This window comes from Blennius ocellaris (assembly GCF_963422515.1).
Source record: "Blennius ocellaris genome assembly, chromosome: 23".
In the NCBI taxonomy this organism is placed as follows: Eukaryota; Metazoa; Chordata; class Actinopteri; order Blenniiformes; family Blenniidae; genus Blennius; species Blennius ocellaris.
Window position 1 is genome coordinate 2,818,836 of NC_137672.1, and position 27,336 is coordinate 2,846,171.

At 47.7% G+C, this 27,336-nt stretch overlaps 1 protein-coding gene across 1 annotated transcript in view; it reads left to right on the forward strand.

Annotated features, from left to right (window-relative positions):
• slc1a1 (solute carrier family 1 member 1) overlaps positions 1 to 27,336 on the forward strand; it is a gene marked incomplete at both ends in the record, with an annotated part of 34,295 nt that overhangs the window by 2,311 nt on the left and 4,648 nt on the right. Inside the window, 4 exons of the mRNA XM_080519070.1 lie at positions 4,511 to 4,651; positions 21,455 to 21,547; positions 21,967 to 22,081; positions 27,269 to 27,311. Of these exons, the coding sequence (XP_080375196.1) occupies positions 4,511 to 4,651; positions 21,455 to 21,547; positions 21,967 to 22,081; positions 27,269 to 27,311 (392 nt within the window). The remainder of the gene's footprint in view (positions 1 to 4,510; positions 4,652 to 21,454; positions 21,548 to 21,966; positions 22,082 to 27,268; positions 27,312 to 27,336) is intronic.

The following is a 27,336-nucleotide window of genomic DNA, read 5'->3' on the forward strand; positions in this document are numbered from 1 at the left end:
TCTTGAACTAATTACCGTGGCAACCAACACGCCACATTTCAGTCAGACAAAGGAAACATATTGAAGTTGTCATTATTTAAAGGTGATTGTTTTGTTGTTTTACTGCTTCAGCTCAGCTGAGACTGAATGGAGCTTCATTCATTCTCTGAATTAGTTTCAGCGCTCGAAACAGGAAGCTCGGCAAACTGCCACCAAGTCACACTAGTGACGTGTGAAGGTCCTAGAGCCTGATACTGACGGTCATGTGAAGGTTCAGTTCAGCTGTAATAAGCAGGAATCATCCAGAGAGTGTGACCCAGTGTGAACGGTCCTCGCTCCATCGCACTTTGGTTTTTCATGTTGCAAGTGCGCCGTTGCCGCTCCCTTCCATTTGTAGCAATGCTCCACTGTCCAGCCCACTGAACGGCTCGGCAAACTCATGGGAGTCAATGTTTCTTTCTGATTTATTCTTTGGGAATACCAGTGTCCTCCTGCTTTCCTTCAACACTGAGACGCCCGAGCTGAGACATCAGTGACGTGGCTGTTGCTCCCTATTGCCGGTGAAGTAGCATTAGCATTAGCATGAGGGATGCACCGATACCGCTTCTCTGAAGGATGAGTACAAGTACTGACCTTTATGTACCTGCCGATACTGAGTACAAGTGCTTATCAAATGCCATTAAGTCAAAATCATACATTAGTCTAGACACAAAAGATGTGCAAAGGCTATGCGTTGCCACGAACTCTATGCCATCTCTGCGTTGACGCTACGTAGCACATGCATGTGGCACAGATCAGAGCAAAATCATCCTGATTCACTGAGCAGAGAAACTAATGATTGATTGACATCAGGCTAACTCTGCTGGTGTCGTACACTGGTATTGATACTCGCATCATTATCGGTATTGATACTGGTATTGGTATCTGGTGTCAGTACTGGTATTGGTATCTGGTATTGGTATAGCCCTAACGAACATCAAAGATGTACTGTGAATGTGAATAGGTGTAAGACAACAGATTTAAAAAAGAAATGCAAAGGTCAAGTCATTTGTTTCATATTTGGATTAAAAAATTAAGAAAAATTAGCCACAAATGGAGAAGATTAATTTAGTTGTGATTTGATCTTTCACTATATCTTGCACCCGGGAGAATAATTGAAAATGGTCAGGTATCAGCCCCCAGGCTGAAATCAAGGAAGGTTGAAACCAAAGATCTTCTGGATGGTGACAGCGCAGCCTGCTGGAGCTCGGTGTGAGCTATATTTAGCTTTTTATATCATTATTTACGACAGTCCTCTGTGTTCTGCTGTAACCTTGAGCAAGGAATGAGTGTGACCGTTCTTGTTCACAAAGAAATATATGACTGCAATTTATAGAAAAAAGAAAAGTGTAGTAGATAGCAGTCACTGCCACAGGTTGTTTTCATTAACTCCAACACTTCTGTCCATTCAGCAGGGGTATTTTTGAGCCACCTCACAGGCTTCTATTGAAAATGGCCTCTCAACTCTCTCTGTAATAGAAACAATCTATTTAGCATTGCTTCTTTAATTCACAGCTGTCTGAACTAAACCGAGGGCTGGTGGAGGATTGGAGGCGAACCTTTGAACCTTTGTACATTAGCAGGTTCCCTTCTGTTCCCAGGTTGTGAAATAAAGCGGTGTTTTGATGTTTCCAAAGTCTGGGTGATGGCAGATTGTAGAGTGAGTCCCGTGATTTCCAGAGTTTTCCGCCATGCAGATGGGTTAGAAGCAATCAGTGGGTTTTTGAAGCATAAACTCCAGTTGACTGGCGGGGTAATAATACATGAAGTTGGGGGCGTCTAAGCCGCCTTCTGATTTAGATCTCTGGAGGGTGGATAGACTGATTTCTTTATTCTTTGTGTAAAATTTTATGATGGCAGAGTCGAATGTCTGGAACCATTTTGATGTGGGTTTGGATGGAGTCACTGAGATAAGATATAGTTGATTTATAGAAATATCTTCACTTTGACTGTAGCGATACATCCCAGAAGAGAATGTGAAGGTTGTTCTGATGCTCAGGTCACTACAGTTCAGCTGGGAGATGGAAAGACAAAAGACAAATTATATTCATCAGAGGCTTTTTCTGCATCGAGTGACATAACGACTGCCGTTTAAATGCAGCGCTGAGAGAAACCAATCAGATTTAGAAGTCTCAGAACATTATTGTTGAGACGTCGGCCGTCGATGAATCCTGTCTGATCGTTATGAATGATCTCAGGCAATAAACAAATGTGGCTGAAGTCTTTTTACAGTGCGAGCTGATTGTTCAAAGTCTGTATCTTTGGCTTTCAGTCAGTGTGGCCTGACAGCAGCGACATCTGTTGGATGAACTCAAATGTCAGCTTGTAGTCTTGGGGTGGTTGAGATGGAGCGCATACGTGAGTCCAAACAGAATGTACATGACTTTTGCAGATCTTGAACGTCGTCCATCACAACTTCTCCTTCAATGATGATTTTCAAGGAGGTTGGACTGAGATGCTGGACGATGTGAGCACAGCACCCATAGCAGGTCTTCACAAAACATAAAAGAACTAAGTAATGATCACTCCGGAGTTTAATTAGAAACAAAATCCTGGTTTACAGTGCATACATGTTGAAACGTGGTGCACGGTGACGTTTGGTGGACGTCAGAGTGCAAAACCATTGATTTCACATGCTTTTTTCCATGTTTTTAGATGTAAATTGTTCAACAGCCCATATTTTTGTGCCATATTTCATCCTCCTCGGTCAAACCATTGATTTTAAATGAATTTTTCAACATTCTGATGGTGGCGATGTCGTGCCCACCAATGTCTTAAACTTATAAATACGTACATTTTCAAATTATCTGTGCGATAATATCTGAGCGAGATATAGATATCGATTGCAAACATTCATTTGGATCCACTTTGTCTATTCAGATTTCAGCTCATTGCATTGTCACTATACACATAAATGCTTAAGGAGAAAATTGGCTGGTAGGTTTTAGAATTTACCAGCCACAGTTGCATATGGAAGAAAAAGTTCATTTCCATCCCTGCAAATCGTAACAGAGATAGTCAGAGTTGAAAAGTCGACATATTTGGTTTCCAGCACTGAAAATGAAGATAAATCACCAGTTTAGAGTTGAGCTGTGTCGTTTTCTTATCTGTGTTTCTGTGCCCTGCGCTCAGGCTCACAGGTTTGTTCATTCTGGTTGTGCACTGCTCTGCTGCCTCAGTAGTCAAATAGTTTTACTACAATAATGTCATCAAAATACTGCCTGAACTGATCATTTTACATTCAAAACGTAAATGTATTTGATGTTTAGTATTGCAGTTCAAATAAATTTAGGTTGTTTTTAATTACGTCTATAACACTTCAACCTGGCTCCAGGGTGGGGCCCCGGCTGTGCCTCATCGGGCGACGTCGCTTCTCCTACGACCTCCTACCTTCCAACCCTCACCTATGGTCATAACCGAAAGAATGAGATCCCGGATACAAGCAGCTGAAATGAGCTTCCTCCACAGGGTGGCTGGGAGTCACCCTTAGAGATAGGGTGAGGAGCTCAGTCACCCTTAGAGATAGGGTGAGGAGCTCAGTCACCCTTAGAGATAGGGTGAGGAGCTCAGTCACCCTTAGAGATAGGGTGAGGAGCTCAGTCACCCTTAGAGATAGGGTGAGGAGCTCAGTCACCCTTAGAGATAGGGGGAGGAGCTCAGTCACCAGGGAGGAGCTCGGAGTAGAGCCGCTGCTCCTCCACATCCAGAGGAGCAGCTGAGGAGGCTCGGGCACCTGTTTCAGATGGACGCCTCTCCAGGGAGGTGTTCCGGGCATGTCTCTCTGGTAGGAGGCCTCGGGGCAGACCTAGGACACCCTGGAGGGACTATGTCCCTCTGGTAGGAGGCCTCGGGGCAGACCCAGGACACCCTGGAGGGACTATGTCTCTCTATGGCCTGGGAACACATCTTCTGGGGTGCCACCAGAAGAGCCACCAGAAGAGCTGGAGGAAGAGTCTGGGTGAGGGAAGTCTGGGAAACTCTGCTGAGACTGCTGCCTCTGTAATCTGGCCTGGATCAGTAGTAGATGATGGATGGATGGATGGATGGATGGATGGATGGATGGATATAACACATCAATGTCATCTCGAGGCACTACTACTGAGAAAAAAAAAATCCAAGAACATACTTTAAAAACTCCCTTCTAACAGGAATGAACCTACAGAACCAGACTCAGTGGTGGAGACTTTGTACAACCGGAAATGGAGAATAGGGCTTTGTGTTATTGACATGTAACAGTGACACACCACTGTATGGAGATGGAGAAAGTAAAGAAGCTCAGTGCAGTAAGGGTCTTCCTGCAGCCGAAACTGACAGCAGCTTTATTATGTAAGCTTTATTAAAAGTTTTAAACCAAAAAGTAGAGACCGCGGCCACCTCTCTCATTGAACTGCTGGTTCCACATCAAATCTTCAGTTTTAATCACAATTTTCCACTCACAACTCTCATGAAATAAACATTTAATTGTTCTCCTGATTCTCTGTGGCTCTTTCAGGGATCAGCCTGGGAGTGATGGTCAGAGAGTACGCCAGTCTCTCACATCTCCACAAGCAGTACTTCGGCTTCCCAGGAGAGATCCTGATGCGAATGTTGAAGCTGGTCATCCTTCCACTCATCATTTCCAGCATGATAACAGGTAACTTTGACACAAATTTTGCATTAGAATACATGAAAAACTGTTGACATCTTGTAAGGTACACTTGTATAATGTGATGGGGACAGAAGGTATGGTGGTGATTCAGTACTCCAGATCCTTCTGGAGGCTGTCTTGAGTGGTGATGTATTGGACTTTGTAATAGAAAGAGTTCCCAACAGGAGTAGTGAGGAAGACGCTCATTGATATCTGGTCTGAAGACTATATTTTCAAACATCGTTTTTTATACTGTGGGACAAAACCATAGCAGGAAAAAAAAAATGCAAACTCCACACAGAAAACCCTTACTTGAACAGACAACCTACAAACTCTATGCAGGAGTGCTAACCTTTCCCCCAACGTTCACACGGACATGCTGCAGGTTTTGTGTCTGCAGGTTTTCTCTCCTCTTGCAGAGCTCAGTGAACTGAGACCTGTACATGATCACAATGAAACAAAACTTACTCGGTCTCACTGTGTGCAATGACAAGCATGATAAAAAAGTTTGTGTGTATGTGTGTGTGTGTGTGTGTGTGTCACGGTTCACTCTCAGAGACTCAGGTGCGGACAGAAACACAGCAATCAGGAATACTCTCATAACACTTTATTAATAAGTGATGAGGCAAAGAACTCAAAACCAAAATCCCAAGGAAAGCAAAACTAACGAGACAGAACTAAAGGCTACCCAGGTACTTTACCCAACAAAACTATAAGGACCCAGTGAAAGACTAAAGGAGCACACTGCCCGGAATGACGCGGCGAATGCGGAGTGGCGTGGCTGGAGCTGGAGGACACGGGAGGTGGAGTGGTGCTGAAGCTGCTGGAGTGGGTCAAGAACAGAGTCCCAGGCAGGAGCTTGGTGCAGCAGGATGGGTCTGGTACTGCAGCAGAAGAGAGGCAGACTTAACACAGAGGCACACAGACTGAGGCAAGGCAAGGCAGAGCAGGGTCCCACTAACTGTTGGTAGTTCTACGGTCCGACGCCGAGTCTTCATCTGATGCCAGCTTTATAGAGGGAAAGGTGCATTGTTGGGTGAAGCCACACCCTGCTGCAGGTGAGAGACCTCAGGTAATCAGCACTGCACTCCTCCACCTCACAGCATGCAGGACACGCCCACCTAGGAAAGAGGAAAGGGAAAAAATGCTGCCACTCGGCAGAGCCAGAGGTGGAGGTCATGACAGTGTGTGCGTGTGGTGTCCATTGCACAGAGATGCTCCGATCAGGTCTTCTGCTGCAGATCATCGATCCCGATCACATGGATTGGCTGTACATTTTTCAATTTAGTTATGATGAGTGCCTCTGGCAACATGATTTGGAAAAAAGGAACAATAAAATCACCTTCATTTAGACAAAAGGATGGTTTTTGCGAAGAATAACTGAAAAACACTGAAGATGACCTGCTATCAGTAACGCAATCTTGAACAGATTGAAAACATTAAGGCTCTCGACAGGCTAAATGGTGCAGAACAATCTAATAAATAAAAGGCAATACATCACAACACTGCCTAAATCAAATAGTGTCAAAGAAAAAAACAACTTAGTGCTTTTCTCATCATTTACAAAAGAAATGTCTAAATGTGCATCAATCCATTGAGCTGTTAAACTCAGTATTGATCCATAAATCACTGGTGAAACTTACAGATGATGAGCTCTGGTGGGGCTACGTCACTACACTGTGTGGAGCTCTGGTGGTGATGTGGTGATGTGGTAGTGATGATGTGGTGGTGATGTGGTGGTGTGGTAGTGATGTGGTAGTGATGTGGTGGTGGTGATGTGGTGGTGTGGTGGTGATGTGGTGGTGATGTGGTAGTGATGTAGTGGTGATGTGGTGGTGATGTGGTAGTGATGTGGTAGTGATGTGGTGCTGGTGGTGATGGTGGTGGTGATGTGGTGGTGGTGATATGGTGGTGATGTGGTGGTGGTGATATGGTGGTGATGTGGTGATGGTGGTAGTGATATGGTGGTGATGTGGTGGTGGTGGTGATGGTGGTGGTGATGTGGTGGTGATGTGGTGGTGATGTGATGGTGATGTGGTGGTGATGTGATGGTGATGTGGTGGTGGTGATGTGGTGGTAGTGATGTGGTGGTAGTGATATGGTGGTGATGTGGTGATGGTGGTGGTGATGTGGTAGTGATGTGGTGGTGATGTGGTGGTGATGTGATGGTGATGTGGTGATGATGTGGTGGTGATGTGATGGTGATGTGGTGGTGATGTGGTGATGGTGATGTGGTGGTGATGGTGATGTGGTGGTGGTAATGTGGTGGTGATGTGGTGATGGTGATGTGGTGGTGATGATGTGGTGGTGATGTGGTGATGGTGATGTGGTGGTAATGTGGTGGTGATGTGGTGATGGTGATGTGGTGGTGATGTGGTGGTGGTAATGTGGTGGTGATGGTGATGTGATGGTGATGTGGTGGTGGTAATGTGGTGGTGATGGTGATGTGGTGATGGTGATGTGATGGTGATGTGGTGGTGGTAATGTGGTGGTGATGGTGATGTGGTGATGGTGATGTGGTGGTGGTAATGTGGTGGTGATGGTGATGTGGTGGTGGTAATGTGGTGGTGATGGTGATGTGGTGATGGTGATGTGGTGGTGGTAATGTGGTGGTGATGGTGATGTGGTGGTGATGTGGTGGTGGTAATGTGGTGGTGATGTGGTGGTGATGGTGATGTGGTGATGGTGATGTGATGGTGATGTGGTGGTGGTAATGTGGTGGTGATGGTGATGTGGTGATGGTGATGTGGTGGTGGTAATGTGGTGGTGATGGTGATGTGGTGGTGATGTGGTGGTGGTAATGTGGTGGTGATGGTGATGTGGTGGTGATGTGGTGGTGGTGATGTGGTGGTGATGCAGGCTGAGGGACAAACTCACTAGAAAAGCTGGTGACATGCTGAGTGTAGACCGACCCTGTACAGGTGGTCCCAGCGAGGAGAACCCGGTTCAGCCGCCTCAAAAAAAGACACTGCTTTACCCCTATAGATATATAGGCCTTCTATCTTTTTCTCCAAGTCCATTGTATTGTCTATGTATACCCGCAGGTATTTGTAGTGCTCTAATCCAGTGTTTTTCACCACTGCGCCGCGGCACACTGGTGTTTCCTCCAGATCTCGTCAGCTGAGCCGTGGGAAATGATCACATTTCACATTTCTTTCTAAAAAACATTTGCTCTCACAGCGACAGTGTGTTGCAGAGTAATCATGTATAAATACTCTTCACCACTAGAGGGCAGCACAGAACTTTGCCGGTGAAATGTAAAGTGACAGACGTCAGTGTGGTTCATCTCCACCTCCTGCTACCATCTTGTATCAAAGTACTGTGTCAGTGACAGTGATGGAGAAGTTTTTGAAAACCAGGATCTCAGCTCTTCATCCATCAGGTCCAGGTTTCACACTGAGGGAGGCACTATTAAAAAAAGTCCTTGCTTTCTGGATTTACTGGATTCCTGTTGATAAAACTTTGATGAGAAAGACTTTATATTGTTAATAGAGGCTACAGAGTTTAACATTTTAACATTTTCAGGTGGAGGTGAGACTCCAGATTCTTCCAAAGAAAAAAGTGTGCCTTGGCTCCAAAAGGTTGAAAAACACTGGTCTACACCGTCCCTCTGGATGGAAATGGGCGACGCAGCCACTCCTCAGGTCCACCAATATATCCAGCCATCGCAGTCACCAGGGAACTTCTAGAGATGACAGGTCTCGGTGCAGTAGTGGATGTCCGAGGTGTAGAAGGTGAAGTGGAAGGGAGAGAGGACGGTTCCCTGAGGGGCTCCGCTGTTGCTGACCACACTTCCTGACTTACAGTCCTGCAGGAGCTCGTCCTGCATCCTGCCAGTTAGGTAGTCAACAGTCCAGGACACCAGGAGGCATCCACCTGCTCCTCACCCAGCAGAGCCGGACTGATGGTGTTGAAGGCACTGGAGAACTCAAACAACACGACTTTCAAAGTGCTGGTGTAACGGGTGTGATTTGGACTCTAAAATAATGATGAGTCCATTTACTCACTGTAGAAAAGATTACAAACACACTTAATCTTCCCACTGGCCTTCCTCCACTCTGGTTCCTCAGCCATTAAAACAAACACTCAACATTTTAAAAGTACATTTTGAACATGAAATACAAAATTTGCAATACTGCCATCTGTTAAATACATAAATACAATACATGGGGTGGAACAAATGAACGGAAATAAAATGAAAACTTAAAACATACCTGTAGAAAAGATTACAATACACTTAATGTTCCCACTGGCCTTCCTCCACTCTGGTTCTGAACATCAAACAAAGACAGTGTTCACCCGGGCCGCGCTGTGTGCTGACGTCACGGCGCGCCAAAATTAATGAACTTATATCTGCTTCTAAAAGTTAAAATAGAGGTTCAAACTAAACAAAACAGCACAGTAACATGACACCACACTATGACAAACGCTCTACAGTAAAACTTCGACATAAACTACTACATTTACAGACAAACGGCACGAAGTTGCGGCAGTGAATTCCCATACGACTTCCCCTCAGCCATTAAAAGCAACACTGAGGAGTGTGACGTAGTGATGATCAAATTTGAACGAATCGTTCAAAAACCGCGAGTCACTTTACTGAACGGTGACTCACGAGTTTTCACGTTCATTAACTCGTTCACTGAGTCATTCTTGCTACAGCCTCCTTGTAGCTGGGCCGCTAAGCACAGCAGCTTCCGGCTCCTGACATTCACATGCGGCAGTTTCAGCACACTCCCGTCAGCTTGGAGGTGGAGCTCAGCACGAATGACCGACTCACCTCCCCTCAATCGTTCAGTTTACATGAACGACTCACCTCCCTTCAATCGTTCAGCTCACATGCCCGAGTCAGCTCGCTCCAGTCGTTCAGCTCACATGACCGACTCACCTCCCTTCAGTCGTTCAGCTCACATGACCGACTCACCTCCCTTCAGTCGTTCAGCTCACATGACCAGCTCACATGACCGACTCACCTCCCTTCAGTCGTTCAGCTCACATGATCAGCTCACATGACCGACTCACCTCCCTTCAGTCGTTCAGCTCACATGACCGACTCCCCTCGAAACTCGAAAGAGTCGTTCACTGTATCGGTCAGTAGCACTTCCGCTGTGTCGTTCACCTCATGAGCAGTGAGCGGTGAGCCCTCCCCCCCTCCCTCACCTGAAAATCTCCGAGTGACGGCGGAGAAAAAAAAAATACAATGTTTGTTTCACAAAGCTTGTAGAGATAAATACATGAATAATACATGGTTAAATACACAATAAACAATGTTAAAATACCACTGTAGCGTGTATTGTGTTACATTTAATATTGTCCCCTATAATTAGTTCTGCCCTATGAACATAACATTATTTATTGATACTAGTAAAAAAAGAAAATCAGAATGTTGGAAGAAAAAACTATAAAAACATATGTATACATTAATATATACTGTATATCTGCCATTCTGGATACCAGGTATTTATTTAGTTTAATCATTTATCTAATTTATTTTCTGATTCAACTAAACCTCAAAAACAACACACATGATCTAGAATAAGGAGACCAGGATCACTAAAAACTAATGTGTACTATTGTTTATTTTCCTCAGAAGTGTTTCATCATTTTACTATGAATACATGATTCTCCCCCTGGTTCATGTCACAGTTCAGCCTCCAGGTCCAGGAGGTGGAAACAGTGTGCATGTTCAACTGAAGCAAATGACTCAAATGACTCAGACAACCGATTCACTTGGGTGAACGACTCAAAAACTCGTGAATCCGTTCGAGGAGTCGGGTTTCTCATCACTAGTGTGACGGAGGAACGACAGAGGCCCGGGAGGGACAAAAAGGCGATTCAAAAATAAAGCAAAATAAATGAAAATAAACTATTGAGATTAAATTCACAAATACTCAACATAACAATAATAAACATGAATTGAAAATAATAATAATAAATAAAGTGCATTTTTAACTCCGGTACACCGGACGCTCTGTCCAGGTGGGCAAAGGTGCAGTTCAGCAGGAGGACGATGGCATCCTTCGTCCCAAGTAGGCAGACGGACTGGGATCCATGTGAGGCGCGATGAGGAGCTGGAACTGCTCTCGCCTCTCAAAACATTTCTAAACACATCAGATAGACTGGCAATCTGTCGAAGGTGTCCCCTGCCCTCGCCCACAGTAAGTTGGGATTGGCTTCAGAACCCCATGGATGGATGGATAGATATAAGAACTGGCTAGATTTGTTTTTATGTTTTATGGGCATTCTACATGTGTCTGGCAAAATGGCTACAAAGCACAACCTACAGTTTTTATTTACACGTCTACTGTGAAATTTCATAGGCGTGTGAAGCATATCAGGCCACATCCAACAGTCAGAGATAGCCATGGAGGTGCCGTCCACACCAGGAAACTGGTTCACCTAAACCAGATGTCTCTGGCCTGTCGTCCACACCAGGAAACTGGTTCACCTGAACCAGATGTCTCTGGCCTGTCGTCCACACCAGGAACCTGGTTCACCTAAACCAGATGTTTCTGGCCTGTCGTCCACACCAGGAACCTGGTTTACCTGAACCAGATGTTTCTGGCTTGTCGTCCACACTACGAACCTGGTTCACCTGAACCAGATGTTTCTGGCCTGTCGTCCACACCAGGAACCTGGTTTACCTGAACCAGATGTTTCTGGCCTGTCGTCCACACCAGGAACCTGGTTCACCTAAACCAGATGTCTCTGGCCTGTTGTCCACACCAGGAACCTGGTTCACCTGAACCAGATGTTTCTGGCCTGTCGTCCACACCAGGAACCTGGTTCACCTGAACCAGATGTCTCTGGCCTGTCGTCCACACCAGGAAACTGGTTCACCTAAACCAGATGTCTCTGGCCTGTCATCCACACCAGGAACCTGGTTCACCTGAACCAGATGTTTCTGGCCTGTCGTCCACACCAGGAACCTGGTTCACCTGAACCAGATGTCTCTGGCCTGTCGTCCACACCAGGAACCTGGTTCACCTAAACCAGATGTTTCTGGCCTGTCGTCCACACCAGGAACCTGGTTTACCTGAACCAGATGTTTCTAGCCTGTCGTCCACACCGGGAACCTGGTTCACCTAAGCCAGATGTTTCTGGCCTGTCGTCCACATAAGGGAACCTGGTTCACCTAAACCAGATGTTTCTGGCCTGTCGTCCACACCAGGAACCTGGTTCACCTGAACCAGATGTTTCTGGCCTGTCGTCCACACCAGGAACCTGGTTCACCTGAACCAGATGTTTCTGGCCTGTCGTCCACACCAGGAAACTGGTTCACCTAAACCAGATGTTTCTGGCCTGTCGTCCACACCAGGAAACTGGTTCACCTGAACCAGATGTTTCTGGCCTGTCATCCACACCAGGAAACTGGTTCACCTAAACCAGATGTTTCTGGCCTGTCGTCCACACCAGGAACCTGGTTTACCTGAACCAGATGTTTCTGGCTTGTCGTCCACACCAGGAACCTGGTTCACCTGAACCAGATGTTTCTGGCCTGTCGTCCACACCAGGAACCTGGTTCACCTGAACCAGATGTTTCTGGCCTGTCGTCCACACCAGGAACCTGGTTTACCTGAACCAGATGTTTCTGGCCTGTCGTCCACACCAGGAACCTGGTTCACCTAAACCAGATGTCTCTGGCCTGTTGTCCACACCAGGAACCTGGTTCACCTGAACCAGATGTTTCTGGCCTGTCGTCCACACCAGGAACCTGGTTCACCTGAACCAGATGTCTCTGGCCTGTCGTCCACACCAGGAAACTGGTTCACCTAAACCAGATGTCTCTGGCCTGTCATCCACACCAGGAACCTGGTTCACCTGAACCAGATGTTTCTGGCCTGTCGTCCACACCAGGAACCTGGTTCACCTGAACCAGATGTCTCTGGCCTGTCGTCCACACCAGGAACCTGGTTCACCTAAACCAGATGTTTCTGGCCTGTCGTCCACACCAGGAACCTGGTTTACCTGAACCAGATGTTTCTAGCCTGTCGTCCACACCGTGAACCTGGTTCACCTAAGCCAGATGTTTCTGGCCTGTCGTCCACATAAGGGAACCTGGTTCACCTAAACCAGATGTTTCTGGCCTGTCGTCCACACCAGGAACCTGGTTCACCTGAACCAGATGTTTCTGGCCTGTCGTCCACACCAGGAACCTGGTTCACCTGAACCAGATGTTTCTGGCCTGTCGTCCACACCAGGAAACTGGTTCACCTAAACCAGATGTTTCTGGCCTGTCGTCCACACCAGGAAACTGGTTCACCTGAACCAGATGTTTCTGGCCTGTCATCCACACCAGGAAACTGGTTCACCTGAACCAGATGTTTCTGGCCTGTCATCCACACCAGGAAACTGGCTCACCTGAACCAGATGTTTCTGGCCTGTCGTCCACACCAGAACCTGGTTCACCTAAACCAGATATCTCTGGCCTGTCGTCCACACCAGGAACCAGGTTCACCTAAACCACATGTTTCTGGCCTGTCGTCCACACCAGGAACCTGGTTCACCTGAACCAGATGTTTCTGGCCTGTCGTCCACACCAGGAACCTGGTTCACCTAAACCAGATGTTTCTGGCCTGTCGTCCACACCAGAACCTGGTTCACCTAAACCAGATATCTCTGGCCTGTCGTCCACACCAGGAACCTGGTTTACCTGAACCAGATGTTTCTGGCCTGTCGTCCACACCAGGGACCTGGTTCACCTAAACCAGATGTCTCTGGCCTGTCGTCCACACCAGGAAACTGGTTCACCTGAACCAGATGTTTCTGGCCTGTCGTCCACACCAGGAAACTGGTTCACCTGAACCAGATGTTTCTGGCCTGTCGTCCACACCAGGAACCTGGTTCACCTAAACCAGATGTTTCTGGCCTGTCGTCCACACCAGGAACCTGGTTCACCTAAACCAGATTTTTCTCGCCTGTCGTCCACACCAGAACCTGGTTCACCTAAACCAGATATCTCTGGCCTGTCGTCCACACCAGGAACCTGGTTTACCTGAACCAGATGTTTCGGGCCTGTCGTCCACACCAGGAACCTGGTTCACCTAAACCAGATGTTTCTGGCCTGTCGTCCACACCAGGAAACTGGTTCACCTGAACCAGATGTCTCTGGCCTGTCGTCCACACCAGGAACCTGGTTCACCTGAACCAGATGTCTCTGGCCTGTCGTCCACACCAGGAACCTGGTTCACCTAAACCAGATGTTTCTGGCCTGTCGTCCACACCAGGAACCTGGTTTGCCTGAACCAGATGTTTCTAGCCTGTCGTCCACACCGGGAACCTGGTTCACCTAAGCCAGATGTTTCTGGCCTGTCGTCCACATAAGGGAACCTGGTTCACCTAAACCAGATGTTTCTGGCCTGTCGTCCACACCAGGAACCTGGTTCACCTGAACCAGATGTTTCTGGCCTGTCGTCCACACCAGGAACCTGGTTCACCTGAACCAGATGTTTCTGGCCTGTCGTCCACACCAGGAAACTGGTTCACCTAAACCAGATGTTTCTGGCCTGTCGTCCACACCAGGAAACTGGTTCACCTGAACCAGATGTTTCTGGCCTGTCATCCACACCAGGAAACTGGTTCACCTGAACCAGATGTTTCTGGCCTGTCATCCACACCAGGAAACTGGTTCACCTGAACCAGATGTTTCTGGCCTGTCGTCCACACCAGAACCTGGTTCACCTAAACCAGATATCTCTGGCCTGTCGTCCACACCAGGAACCAGGTTCACCTAAACCAGATGTTTCTGGCCTGTCGCCCACACCAGGAAACTGGTTCACCTGAACCAGATGTTTCTGGCCTGTCGTCCACACCAGGAAACTGGTTCACCTGAACCAGATGTTTCTGGCCTGTCATCCACACCAGGAAACTGGCTCACCTGAACCAGATGTTTCTGGCCTGTCGTCCACACCAGAACCTGGTTCACCTAAACCAGATATCTCTGGCCTGTCGTCCACACCAGGAACCAGGTTCACCTAAACCACATGTTTCTGGCCTGTCGTCCACACCAGGAACCTGGTTTACCTAAACCAGATGTTTCTGGCCTGTCGTCCACACCAGAACCTGGTTCACCTAAACCAGATATCTCTGGCCTGTCGTCCACACCAGGAACCTGGTTTACCTGAACCAGATGTTTCTGGCCTGTCGTCCACACCAGGGACCTGGTTCACCTAAACCAGATGTCTCTGGCCTGTCGTCCACACCAGGAAACTGGTTCACCTGAACCAGATGTTTCTGGCCTGTCGTCCACACCAGGGGCCTGGTTCACCTAAACCAGATGTTTCTGGCCTGTCGTCCACACCAGGAACCTGGTTCACCTAAACCAGATTTTTCTCGCCTGTCGTCCACACCAGAACCTGGTTCACCTAAACCAGATATCTCTGGCCTGTCGTCCACACCAGGAACCTGGTTTACCTGAACCAGATGTTTCGGGCCTGTCGTCCACACCAGGGACCTGGTTCACCTAAACCAGATGTTTCTTGCCTGTCGTCCACACCAGGAAACTGGTTCACCTGAACCAGATGCCTCTGGCCTGTCGTCCACACCAGGAACCTGGTTCACCTGAACCAGATGTCTCTGGCCTGTCGTCCACACCAGGAACCTGGTTCATCTAAACCAGATGTTTCTGGCCTGTCGTCCACACCAGGAACCTGGTTTACCTGAACCAGATGTTTCTAGCCTGTCGTCCACACCGGGAACCTGGTTCACCTAAGCCAGATGTTTCTGGCCTGTCGTCCACATAAGGGAACCTGGTTCACCTAAACCAGATGTTTCTGGCCTGTCGTCCACACCAGGAACCTGGTTCACCTGAACCAGATGTTTCTGGCCTGTCGTCCACACCAGGAACCTGGTTCACCTGAACCAGATGTTTCTGGCCTGTCGTCCACACCAGGAAACTGGTTCACCTAAACCAGATGTTTCTGGCCTGTCGTCCACACCAGGAAACTGGTTCACCTGAACCAGATGTTTCTGGCCTGTCATCCACACCAGGAAACTGGTTCACCTGAACCAGATGTTTCTGGCCTGTCATCCACACCAGGAAACTGGTTCACCTGAACCAGATGTTTCTGGCCTGTCGTCCACACCAGAACCTGGTTAACCTAAACCAGATATCTCTGGCCTGTCGTCCACACCAGGAACCAGGTTCACCTAAACCACATGTTTCTGGCCTGTCGTCCACACCAGGAACCTGGTTCACCTAAACCAGATGTTTCTGGCCTGTCGTCCACACCAGAACCTGGTTCACCTAAACCAGATATCTCTGGCCTGTCGTCCACACCAGGAACCTGGTTTACCTGAACCAGATGTTTCTGGCCTGTCGTCCACACCAGGGACCTGGTTCACCTAAACCAGATGTCTCTGGCCTGTCGTCCACACCAGGAAACTGGTTCACCTGAACCAGATGTTTCTGGCCTGTCGTCCACACCAGGGACCTGGTTCACCTAAACCAGATGTTTCTGGCCTGTCGTCCACACCAGGAACCTGGTTCACCTAAACCAGATTTTTCTCGCCTGTCGTCCACACCAGAACCTGGTTCACCTAAACCAGATATCTCTGGCCTGTCGTCCACACCAGGAACCTGGTTTACCTGAACCAGATGTTTCGGGCCTGTCGTCCACACCAGGGACCTGGTTCACCTAAACCAGATGTTTCTTGCCTGTCGTCCACACCAGGAAACTGGTTCACCTGAACCAGATGCCTCTGGCCTGTCGTCCACACCAGGAACCTGGTTCACCTGAACCAGATGTCTCTGGCCTGTCGTCCACACCAGGAACCTGGTTCATCTAAACCAGATGTTTCTGGCCTGTCGTCCACACCAGGAACCTGGTTTACCTGAACCAGATGTTTCTAGCCTGTCGTCCACACCGGGAACCTGGTTCACCTAAGCCAGATGTTTCTGGCCTGTCGTCCACATAAGGGAACCTGGTTCACCTAAACCAGATGTTTCTGGCCTGTCGTCCACACCAGGAACCTGGTTCACCTGAACCAGATGTTTCTGGCCTGTCGTCCACACCAGGAACCTGGTTCACCTGAACCAGATGTTTCTGGCCTGTCGTCCACACCAGGAAACTGGTTCACCTAAACCAGATGTTTCTGGCCTGTCGTCCACACCAGGAAACTGGTTCACCTGAACCAGATGTTTCTGGCCTGTCATCCACACCAGGAAACTGGTTCACCTGAACCAGATGTTTCTGGCCTGTCATCCACACCAGGAAACTGGTTCACCTGAACCAGATGTTTCTGGCCTGTCGTCCACACCAGAACCTGGTTAACCTAAACCAGATATCTCTGGCCTGTCGTCCACACCAGGAACCAGGTTCACCTAAACCAGATGTTTCTGGCCTGTCGCCCACACCAGGAAACTGGTTCACCTGAACCAGATGTTTCTGGCCTGTCGTCCACACCAGGAAACTGGTTCACCTGAACCAGATGTTTCTGGCCTGTCATCCACACCAGGAAACTGGTTCACCTGAACCAGATGTTTCTGGCCTGTCGTCCACACCAGAACCTGGTTCACCTAAACCAGATATCTCTGGCCTGTCGTCCACAACAGGAACCAGGTTCACCTAAACCACATGTTTCTGGCCTGTCGTCCACACCAGGAACCTGGTTCACCTAAACCAGATGTTTCTGGCCTGTCGTCCACACCAGGAACCTGGTTCACCTAAACCAGATGTTTCTGGCCTGTCGTCCACACCAGAACCTGGTTCACCTAAACCAGATATCTCTGGCCTGTCGTCCACACCAGGAACCTGGTTTACCTGAACCAGATGTTTCTGGCCTGTCGTCCACACCAGGGACCTGGTTCACCTAAACCAGATGTCTCTGGCCTGTCGTCCACACCAGGAAACTGGTTCACCTGAACCAGATGTTTCTGGCCTGTCGTCCACACCAGGAAACTGGTTCACCTGAACCAGATGTTTCTGGCCTGTCGTCCACACCAGGAAACTGGTTCACCTGAACCAGATGTTTCTGGCCTGTCGTCCACACCAGGAACCTGGTTCACCTAAACCAGATGTTTCTGGCCTGTCGTCCACACCAGGAACCTGGTTCACCTAAACCAGATTTTTCTCGCCTGTCGTCCACACCAGAACCTGGTTCACCTGAACCAGATGTTTCTGGCCTGTCGTCCACACCAGGAAACTGGTTCACCTGAACCAGATGTTTCTGGCCTGTCGTCCACACCAGGAACCTGGTTCACCTAAACCAGATGTTTCTGGCCTGTCGTCCACACCAGGAACCTGGTTCACCTAAACCAGATTTTTCTCGCCTGTCGTCCACACCAGAACCTGGTTCACCTGAACCAGATGTTTCTGGCCTGTCGTCCACACCAGGAAACTGGTTCACCTGAACCAGATGTTTCTGGCCTGTCGTCCACACCAGGAACCTGGTTCACCTAAACCAGATTTTTCTCGCCTGTCGTCCACACCAGAACCTGGTTCACCTAAACCAGATATCTCTGGCCTGTCGTCCACACCAGGAACCTGGTTTACCTGAACCAGATGTTTCGGGCCTGTCGTCCACACCAGGAACCTGGTTCACCTAAACCAGATGTTTCTGGCCTGTCGTCCGCACCAGAACCTGGTTCACCTAAACCAGATATCTCTGGCCTGTCGTCCACACCAGGAACCTGGTTTACCTGAACCAGATGTTTCTGGCCTGTCGTCCACACCAGGGACCTGGTTCACCTAAACCAGATGTCTCTGGCCTGTCGTCCACACCAGGAAACTGGTTCACCTGAACCAGATGTTTCTGGCCTGTCGTCCACACCAGGAAACTGGTTCACCTGAACCAGATGTTTCTGGCCTGTCGTCCACACCAGGAAACTGGTTCACCTGAACCAGATGTTTCTGGCCTGTCGTCCACACCAGGAACCTGGTTCACCTAAACCAGAGGTTTCTGGCCTGTCGTCCACACCAGGAACCTGGTTCACCTAAACCAGATTTTTCTCGCCTGTCGTCCACACCAGAACCTGGTTCACCTAAACCAGATATCTCTGGCCTGTCGTCCACACCAGGAACCTGGTTTACCTGAACCAGATGTTTCGGGCCTGTCGTCCACACCAGGGACCTGGTTCACCTAAACCAGATGTTTCTGGCCTGTCGTCCACACCAGGAAACTGGTTCACCTGAACCAGATGTTTCTGGCCTGTCGTCCACACCAGGAAACTGGTTCACCTGAACCAGATGTATCTGGCCTGTCGTCCACACCAGGAACCTGGTTCACCTGAACCAGATGTTTCTGGCCTGTCGTCCACACCAGGAACCTGGTTTACCTGAACCAGATGTCTCTGGCCTGTCGTCCACACCAGGAACCTGGTTCACCTGAACCAGATGTTTCTGGCCTGTCGTCCACACCAGGGACCTGGTTCACCTAAACCAGATGTTTCTGGCCTGTCGTCCACACCAGGAACCTGGTTCACCTGAACCAGATGTTTCTGGCCTGTCGTCCACACCAGGAAACTGGTTCACCTGAACCAGATGTTTCTGGCCTGTCGTCCACACCAGGAAACTGGTTCACCTGAACCAGATGTTTCTGGCCTGTCGTCCACACCAGGAACCTGGTTCACCTGAACCAGATGTTTCTGGCCTGTCGTCCACACCAGGAACCTGGTTCACCTAAACCAGATGTTTCTGGCCTGTCGTTCACACCAGGAACCTGGTTTACCTGAACCAGATATTTCTGGCCTGTCGTCCACACCAGGAAACTGGTTCACCTGAACCAGATGTTTCTGGCCTGTCGTCCACACCAGGAAACTGGTTGACCTGAACCAGATGTTTCTGGCCTGTCGTCCACACCAGGAACCTGGTTCACCTAAACCAGATGTTTCTGGCCTGTTGTCCACACCAGGAACCTGGTTCACCTAAACCAGATATCTCTGGCCTGTCGTCCACACCAGGAACCTGGTTCACCTGAACCAGATGTTTCTGGCCTGTCGTCCACACCAGGAACCTGGTTCACCTAAACCAGATGTTTCTGGCCTGTTGTCCACACCAGGAACCTGGTTCACCTAAACCAGATTTTTCTCGCCTGTCGTCCACACCAGGAACCTGGTTCACCTAAACCAGATATCTCTGGCCTGTCGTCCACACCAGGAACCTGGTTTACCTGAACCAGATGTTTCTGGCCTGTCGTCCACACCAGGGACCTGGTTCACCTAAACCAGATGTCTCTGGCCTGTCGTCCACACCAGGAACCTGGTTCACCTGAACCAGATGTTTCTGGCCTGTCGTCCACACCAGGAAACTGGTTCACCTGAACCAGATGTTTCTGGCCTGTCGTCCACACCAGGAACCTGGTTCACCTAAACCAGATGTTTCTGGCCTGTCGTCCACACCAGGAACCTGGTTCACCTAAACCAGATGTTTCTGGCCTGTCGTCCACATGAGGTGTTTCTTGAATCCTGAAAACAGGTTTTTTGAACACGGGTCCCAGAATGTGGAAATTCTAAAACCCGGGCTCGTGCCGTCCAACCCCCCGGATTGTGGACGGCAAAGACAATCATCTGTGGAACAAAGATTAGGTAATCCCCCCCCCCCCCCCCCCCCCCGACCACCACCACCATGGTCCGTGATGTCATCAAATAACCACAGCAATCAGAAGGAGCATAGCCATAGACCTATATAAATAGAATAGTTTAAGTTTAAGAGCAGAAGTCCACGTCTAAATTTCTATGTGCTCAGTCTTCTGTGTTTTTGGTGTGTTTGGTGAGTCACAGCGCCCCTAAAGGCCTGGACTGTGTACTACAAGCCCTGAAACCTCGTGTTGATCCAAGTTCATAGTGACGTGTGGACGGAGGTTTTTTTAAGAACCTGGGGGGGGGGGGATTATTTTGGCTCATGTGAATGTGGCCGGAGGTTTTGAGAGATATTTTCGAGTTTAAAATATCACTCACCACTGAGACGTTTAACAGGGCACAGATCATGTGACATGGTTATTGTTTCCATCTTCTCATCAAAGCAAAGAGATTTTTGCTTGACCTTTCAATGAAAATTCATACGCTATAGGTTAATTAGCGCTACACTGTTGCAGTACACAGTGGATGAATTTGTCCTACCAACACGTTCACAGTGGGACACGAGCTGCCCTCTGACAATCACACTCTTATCACCTTGTCAATGAAAACTGCTGAAGAGAAAATGTGCCTGTTCTTTTCTGTTCCACTGCAGCAGTCCTATCTGTTTTCATCCCGTTGCCTGTTACTCCCACGTTCGTGCTTTCAGGAGCCGGGGCCGTCCAACGTGACCCTGAAGACGAGCACAGTGGCCATGTGGCTCAGTGTTGTTGCCTTTACTGTTGTGAGATCAGTCGTACTTTCATCATATATCTTGTTCAATCTCCTGGTCGCCCCCTTTTGACTCACAGCAGCCCACCCATTCCTTTTGTCAAACACAATGTTTCTAAATATGTTCATGCGATGCGTAAAATATAGATTTTTTGTTTGACTCAAACTTTAAATTCAATATACTCTGTGTGGGGACACTGCTCAGACATCCACTAATATATCTCTTTCCCCATCACTCATTTTCTGCCTTTGCTCTCTTTGTAAGTGGTGACTGTTCAAGGACTCAACTCACCACACTGGTCCGACATGTTTTAATTTCACTGTGACTTAAGGGGTCTTCATGATCTAAACCCTTAAACAGCCGATAGTGCACAAGGCACCTGGAAACACAAGGTTTTCAGGATTCTGGCATTATTTTGTTTTCATGAACTAATTACTAGTTAAAGGTTGAAAATGATCACTTAAAGTTTAGTTGACTAGTTTTTGTTGGTACTCATAGGAACATTTTTTTTATTTGCCAACAGGTGTTGCAGCCCTCGACTCAGAGGTATCAGGCAAGATTGGCCTCCGTGCTGTTATTTATTATTTCTCAACAACCATCATCGCAGTTATTCTTGGTAAGTTTTGATTTTTCTTTAAAAACCTTAATTATCTCCTATTGTTTCCATTTGTTTGACCATTTAAGGGCCTTGAATACAAATCCTTGACAATATTGTAAAAATAATTAAAAATAAGTTTTCTGTTATTCATGTCATATGTACATCATCCAGCTACAGGTGATTATATAAAAAAGCTAAAGTTTTCATGAAAATTTAGAGTGTGAAAGTAAAAATGATTGTAATTTTTTTAGTTACTTTCCAATTATTCATTGCTATTAAACTATATGACAGTCGATATGATAGTCATAATGATTCTTTGTACCTGTAGAACTATATATACAAAAGAAGATATCAAATCAGTCTTATAACATATCATTAAATAAGTATTTGCAGTTTCTGGATGTAACGGTCACATTTTTCGGTGGTGTCGTTTGCAGGAATTATTTTGGTGATGACCATTAAGCCAGGAGTTTCTCAGACAGCCGAGCACATCGACAGAGCCGGGACGACGCCCAACGTCACCACGGTGGACACACTTCTGGACCTCCTCAGGTAATCTACCGCCACGCCAAAATGCAGATGTAAGCCAGACACAAAAAGTAAACAAATTGCTCCTTGGCAGAAACTTTAGACCACTGGGAAAATCCAGTGACAAATTGGCGAGGGTCCATGTCCGCTTCAACATCCATTGACATGCCATGTGTGACTATTTGGAGAACGCGGCGAGATAACTTCAAGCTTTAGTTCCACTCAACTGAAAGTGCTAGCATTTGAAGAGATACTTAATACTAGGGATGAGCCGGATAAAGCATTTTTTATGAGCACGAGCATAATAAGAGTAAAACTCGCATCCGTGCTCCTGCTGAAGGAAAATCCTCATGTGGTAAGTGACAGTCTTCACACTGTGATTGGCCCGTCACACACACAACTCTCTGCAGCAGCTTGGACACACAGAGAGTGACTGTTGTTCTCTTCAGTCCTCCTCAGGTTTTCTTCAGCTCGCCTCTATTTCGGTTTGTATGATATTTAAAGTTTCTTGGTGAACTTGTTTCGTAACGTACGTGGTGCATTAGACAAGACCGAGCTGAAAACGCCTCGTGTCGCGTCGGACACTGCCTCCACTACGGTTGTGTTTAAAAAAAAAAGACCATCAGTTTGCTCTTAGTGTGGCTGGTGATGTAAAGTCAGTTGAAAACTTTGCTCGTACTGAACGTGGTGCTTTTGAGAACACAGTGAACAAGGCTGACATGTTAATTCCCTGTTTGCCTCCACTGGATGTTTACATGAATCACCAGGTTCACACACGTCATTAAAAAATAAACATGTGTGTAAGCAAGTGTGTACGTGTATGTGTGTAAGTGGTCTTACAGACCACTTACACACATACACACATATAGCTGAACACACAAAGTAGCCTATATTAATATGTTTATTGTGTATGGCTGTTCATAAAAATGAATACAATATACATATTACAAATTAAGCTTTATATACTGCAGATAGTATGTAGTTTTTTTTATATATAAAATATTGAATCTCGATTCTGAGGCTGTTCTGTAAATAGTTTTCAAATAAACAATAAATAAAGCAATTTCTGATCAATCTGTATCAATTTCTGATTGTAAAATAATGAACCAATTTAAGCCCCACCCAGTTTCACTTGAACCACGCCCACTTCCGGTTTAGGCAACGCCCACTCCGAGTACAGATACTGATACAGATCATTTAGACGGTTGAACAGATACAGATACTGCAAAGTGGAGTCTTTGTAGACTTAAAATTGATTTATAAAGTACTGCATGAATTGGCTCCTGTTCATCAGCTAAAGAAACAACCTTGACCGTGTCACTGGAGGCTCTGGAGAGGTGACTGTTACCTTCCTCTGTGCAGGAGCACTTTCAGTAAGGCGGCCTGGTCAGTAAGGAGTGCGAGTGCATGGAACTCAGGACCTGAGGAGGTTAAACTGGTTATAACGTACAAGGCCTTCACAAAAATGTTTTAAATGTGGCTTATCAACACATACAGTTGCCAACACTAAAAGATAAGCCTGTTTTGATGTTGTGATCAAATGTTATGTTGTGATGCTGTATTTTCTTAAATGTACAGTGTTTGCATATGTATTTTACTGTTTGCCTATTTTTTATTGTAGATATATTTTATGGCCTTTTTACATCATGGCCAGGGGACTACAGACGCCTTCTGGCTAATTCTGGCTTTTGTAACCATGTGTAACCATGTGTTTTATGAAATTGCACTGTCCCCTTTTGAATAAAGAAATAAGAATAAGTCCAACTTCCACATGACGAGTGACGTCAGTGACGTGATGGAAGAACATCCCAAGAAGACAGCAGCTCATTTATCAACATCTAAAATCTTTCATTAAGTCAAAGTTAGCAACATGTGGCCGGCAGATCTTTTTCCAGAAAGTATGAACCGACTGTATACAACTGATCTCTGGTTACCTGAAGAGCTGCAGTAGCTTCCTCCAACCATCAGGTACATTTGCACTGCTGGCTGCAACGAGTGCACTGAAACCTGAACATGCAGAGGAATGTTGTGTTCAGTCATTAGTACAGATTCAATGGTACTTGAATCAAAGAGTCTTTGTCTCTGCACAGATTGAGTAGCATCTTGTGGTGGAGGCAGTGTGACGCTGAGGAGAAGCAGCAGCTCTCTCTTTGGAAGAAACATGAAGATTTAAGGGGAAAAAAAGCGAGTGACTTTTCGTTTAAAATCCTAAATTACAAGATAAATAACATTTGGCACAACTAGTTACAGGAATAGAGACATTCTGCCTTTGGAAGATGTTTCAATCATAATTTGATTTAACAATGGTAAAAACCATTGATAAGAACCACTTTCACATGTACATCATCTGTACAGACTTAAAACACACAACATAAACAACGAAAAAAGACATTTGAAACAAACATGGGCTCTTCTCTCTGTCTGCTCTGCAAAGTTGACTACCTTTTGGTTAAACTCACTGATCTCTGTGACTGAGTACACAACAAGTTGCACCAACTCTGCTCATTGACAACACTCAAACAAGCAGAGTAGCGTGAGTCTGTTGCTATTGTGACGCTTTGGTTCCTGGCTTTATCAAGTAAAGAAACGTGGCAGCTCTTCTAGAGATGGTGTTCTTCACTTGGCAAGTGATGGATCGGCTGGTTTTTAATGCCTCTTCTCGTTTTGATCAAATTTGAACGAATCGTTCAAAACCCGCGAGTCACTTTACGGAACGGTGACTCACGAGTTATCACGTTCATTATCTTGTTCACTGAGTCATTCTTGCTCCAGCCTCCAGCTGCAGAGAGGAAAATATAAATGTCACTGTTCTGCTAATTGTCTAACTCCATTACTCACTTTAGTCGCCCTGTGAGAAAAGCAGCTGTAATGCTAAAAGAGCTGCTAAAAGCAGCGAGTCGCGAAGCAGAGGCTGGGTTCTCAGAGGTGGACTCGTCCATTACCCAAGCTGAAGTCACCGAGGTTGTTGTGAGGCTCCTCGGTGGTAAGGCACCGGGAGTGGATGAGATTCGCCCGGAGTTCCTTAAGTCTCTGGATGTGCAGGGACTGTCGTGGCTGACTCGTCTCTGCAACATCGCGTGGCGGGCGGGGACAGTACCTCTGGACTGGCAGACCGGGGTGGTGGTCCCTCTCTTCAAGAAGGGGGATCGGAGGGTGTGTTCCAACTACAGAGGGATCACACTCCTCAGCCTCCCCGGGAAAGTCTATTCCAGGGTACTGGAGAGGAGGGTCCGGCCGTTAGTCGAACCTCGGATCAAAGAGGAACAATGCGGTTTTCGTCCTGATGGTGGAACACTGGACCAGCTCTATACCCTCCACCAGGTTCTCCTGGTGGTGGAACACTGGACCAGCTCTAGACCCTCCACCAGGTTCTCCTGATGGTGGAACACTGGACCAGCTCTATACCCTCCACCAGGTTCTCCTGATGGTGGAACACTGGACCAGCTCTAAACCCTCCACCAGGTTCTCCTGATGGTGGAACACTGGACCAGCTCTATACCCTCCACCAGGTTCTCCTGATGGTGGAACACTGGACCAGCTCTATACCCTCCACCAGGTTCTCCTGATGGTGGAACACTGGACCAGCTCTAAACCCTCCACCAGGTTCTCCTGATGGTGGAACACTGGACCAGCTCTATACCCTCCACCAGGTTCTCCTGATGGTGGAACACTGGACCAGCTCTATACCCTCCACCAGGTTCTCCTGATGGTGGAACACTGGACCAGCTCTATACCCTCCACCAGGTTCTCCTGATGGTGGAACACTGGACCAGCTCTATACCCTCCACCAGGTTCTCCTGATGGTGGAACACTGGACCAGCTCTATACCCTCCACCAGGTTCTCCTGATGGTGGAACACTGGACCAGCTCTATACCCTCCACCAGGTTCTCCTGATGGTGGAACACTGGACCAGCTCTATACCCTCCACCAGGTTCTCCTGATGGTGGAACACTGGACCAGCTCTATACCCTCCACCAGGTTCTCCTGATGGTGGAACACTGGACCAGCTCTATACCCTCCACCAGGTGCTTGAGGGTTCGTGGGAGTTCGCCCAACCAGTTCACATGTGTTTTGTGGATCTGGAGAAGGCGTTCGACCGCGTCCCCCGAGATGTCCTGTGGGGGGTGCTCCGGGAGTACGGAGTCTGGGGCCCTTTGTTAAGGGCAGTTTGGTCCCTGTACACCCAGAGCAGGAGTCTGGTTCGCATTGCCGGCAGTAGGTCGGACCTGTTCCCTGTGCACGTTGGCCTCCGACAGGTCTGTCCTTTGTCACCAGTTCTGTTCATCACATACATGGACAGAATTTCTAGGCACAGCCGGGGGCCGGAGGGGGTCCGGTTTGGGGACCACGGGATCTCATCTCTGCTATTTGCAGATGATGTGGTTCTGTTGGCTTCATCGAACCTGGACCTTCAGCGTGCACTGACGCGGTTCACAGCCGAGTGTGAAGCAGCTGGGATGAAGATCAACACCATGATTCTCCACCAGAAAAAGGTGTCTTGCCCCCTCCAGGTCAGTGGAGTACCCTTGTCCGAAGTGGAGGAGTTTAAGTATCTTGGGGTCTTGTTCACGAGTGGGGGAAAGATGGAGCGTGAGATCGACAGGCGGATCGGTGCAGCGTCTGCAGTTATGCGGACGTTATATCGGTCCGTCGTGGTGAAGAAGGAGCTTCCGTAGGGTGGCTGGGCGCACTCTCAGAGATAGGGTGAGGAGCTCGGAGGAGCTCGGTGTAGAGCCCTAACCCTAACCCGGATAAACGGCAGAAAATGGATGGGTGGAATGAGTTCAGAGACTTTCTTGTTGATTTTGCTGGGTTCCACCTGACCAATGGGTGGAGGGAGGTTGAATCTGAGGTGGGTTTTCACATCAGGTGTGACATTTCCAGGTTAGTTGCCAACATTAGGGGCATCGTCCTGGTTGAGGTGTACAAATTGGATTTATGGTCCTTTGTTCCAAGAGAAACATGTGCTCTGGGTTTCTTTGTCTGCAGCTATGAGCTCAGGCAACAATTATAGCACCTGCTCTTTTGAACATCCTGCTGTACAGTCAACCACTGCTCCACCGTACTGCCACAGAACATTTCTGATGTGGGACCTCTTCAAAACTAAACATGTCTGTATTTGATTGTTTTCTGTCAATACACAAAGATATTGTTTGTGGCTGAGCTGACCTGTTCATCTGTACTATATTCTTTGTTTTCCATATCAACAGAAACATGTTTCCAGAAAATCTGGTTCAGGCTTGTTTCCAACAGGTAAAATACTTTTTATTTAATTTCT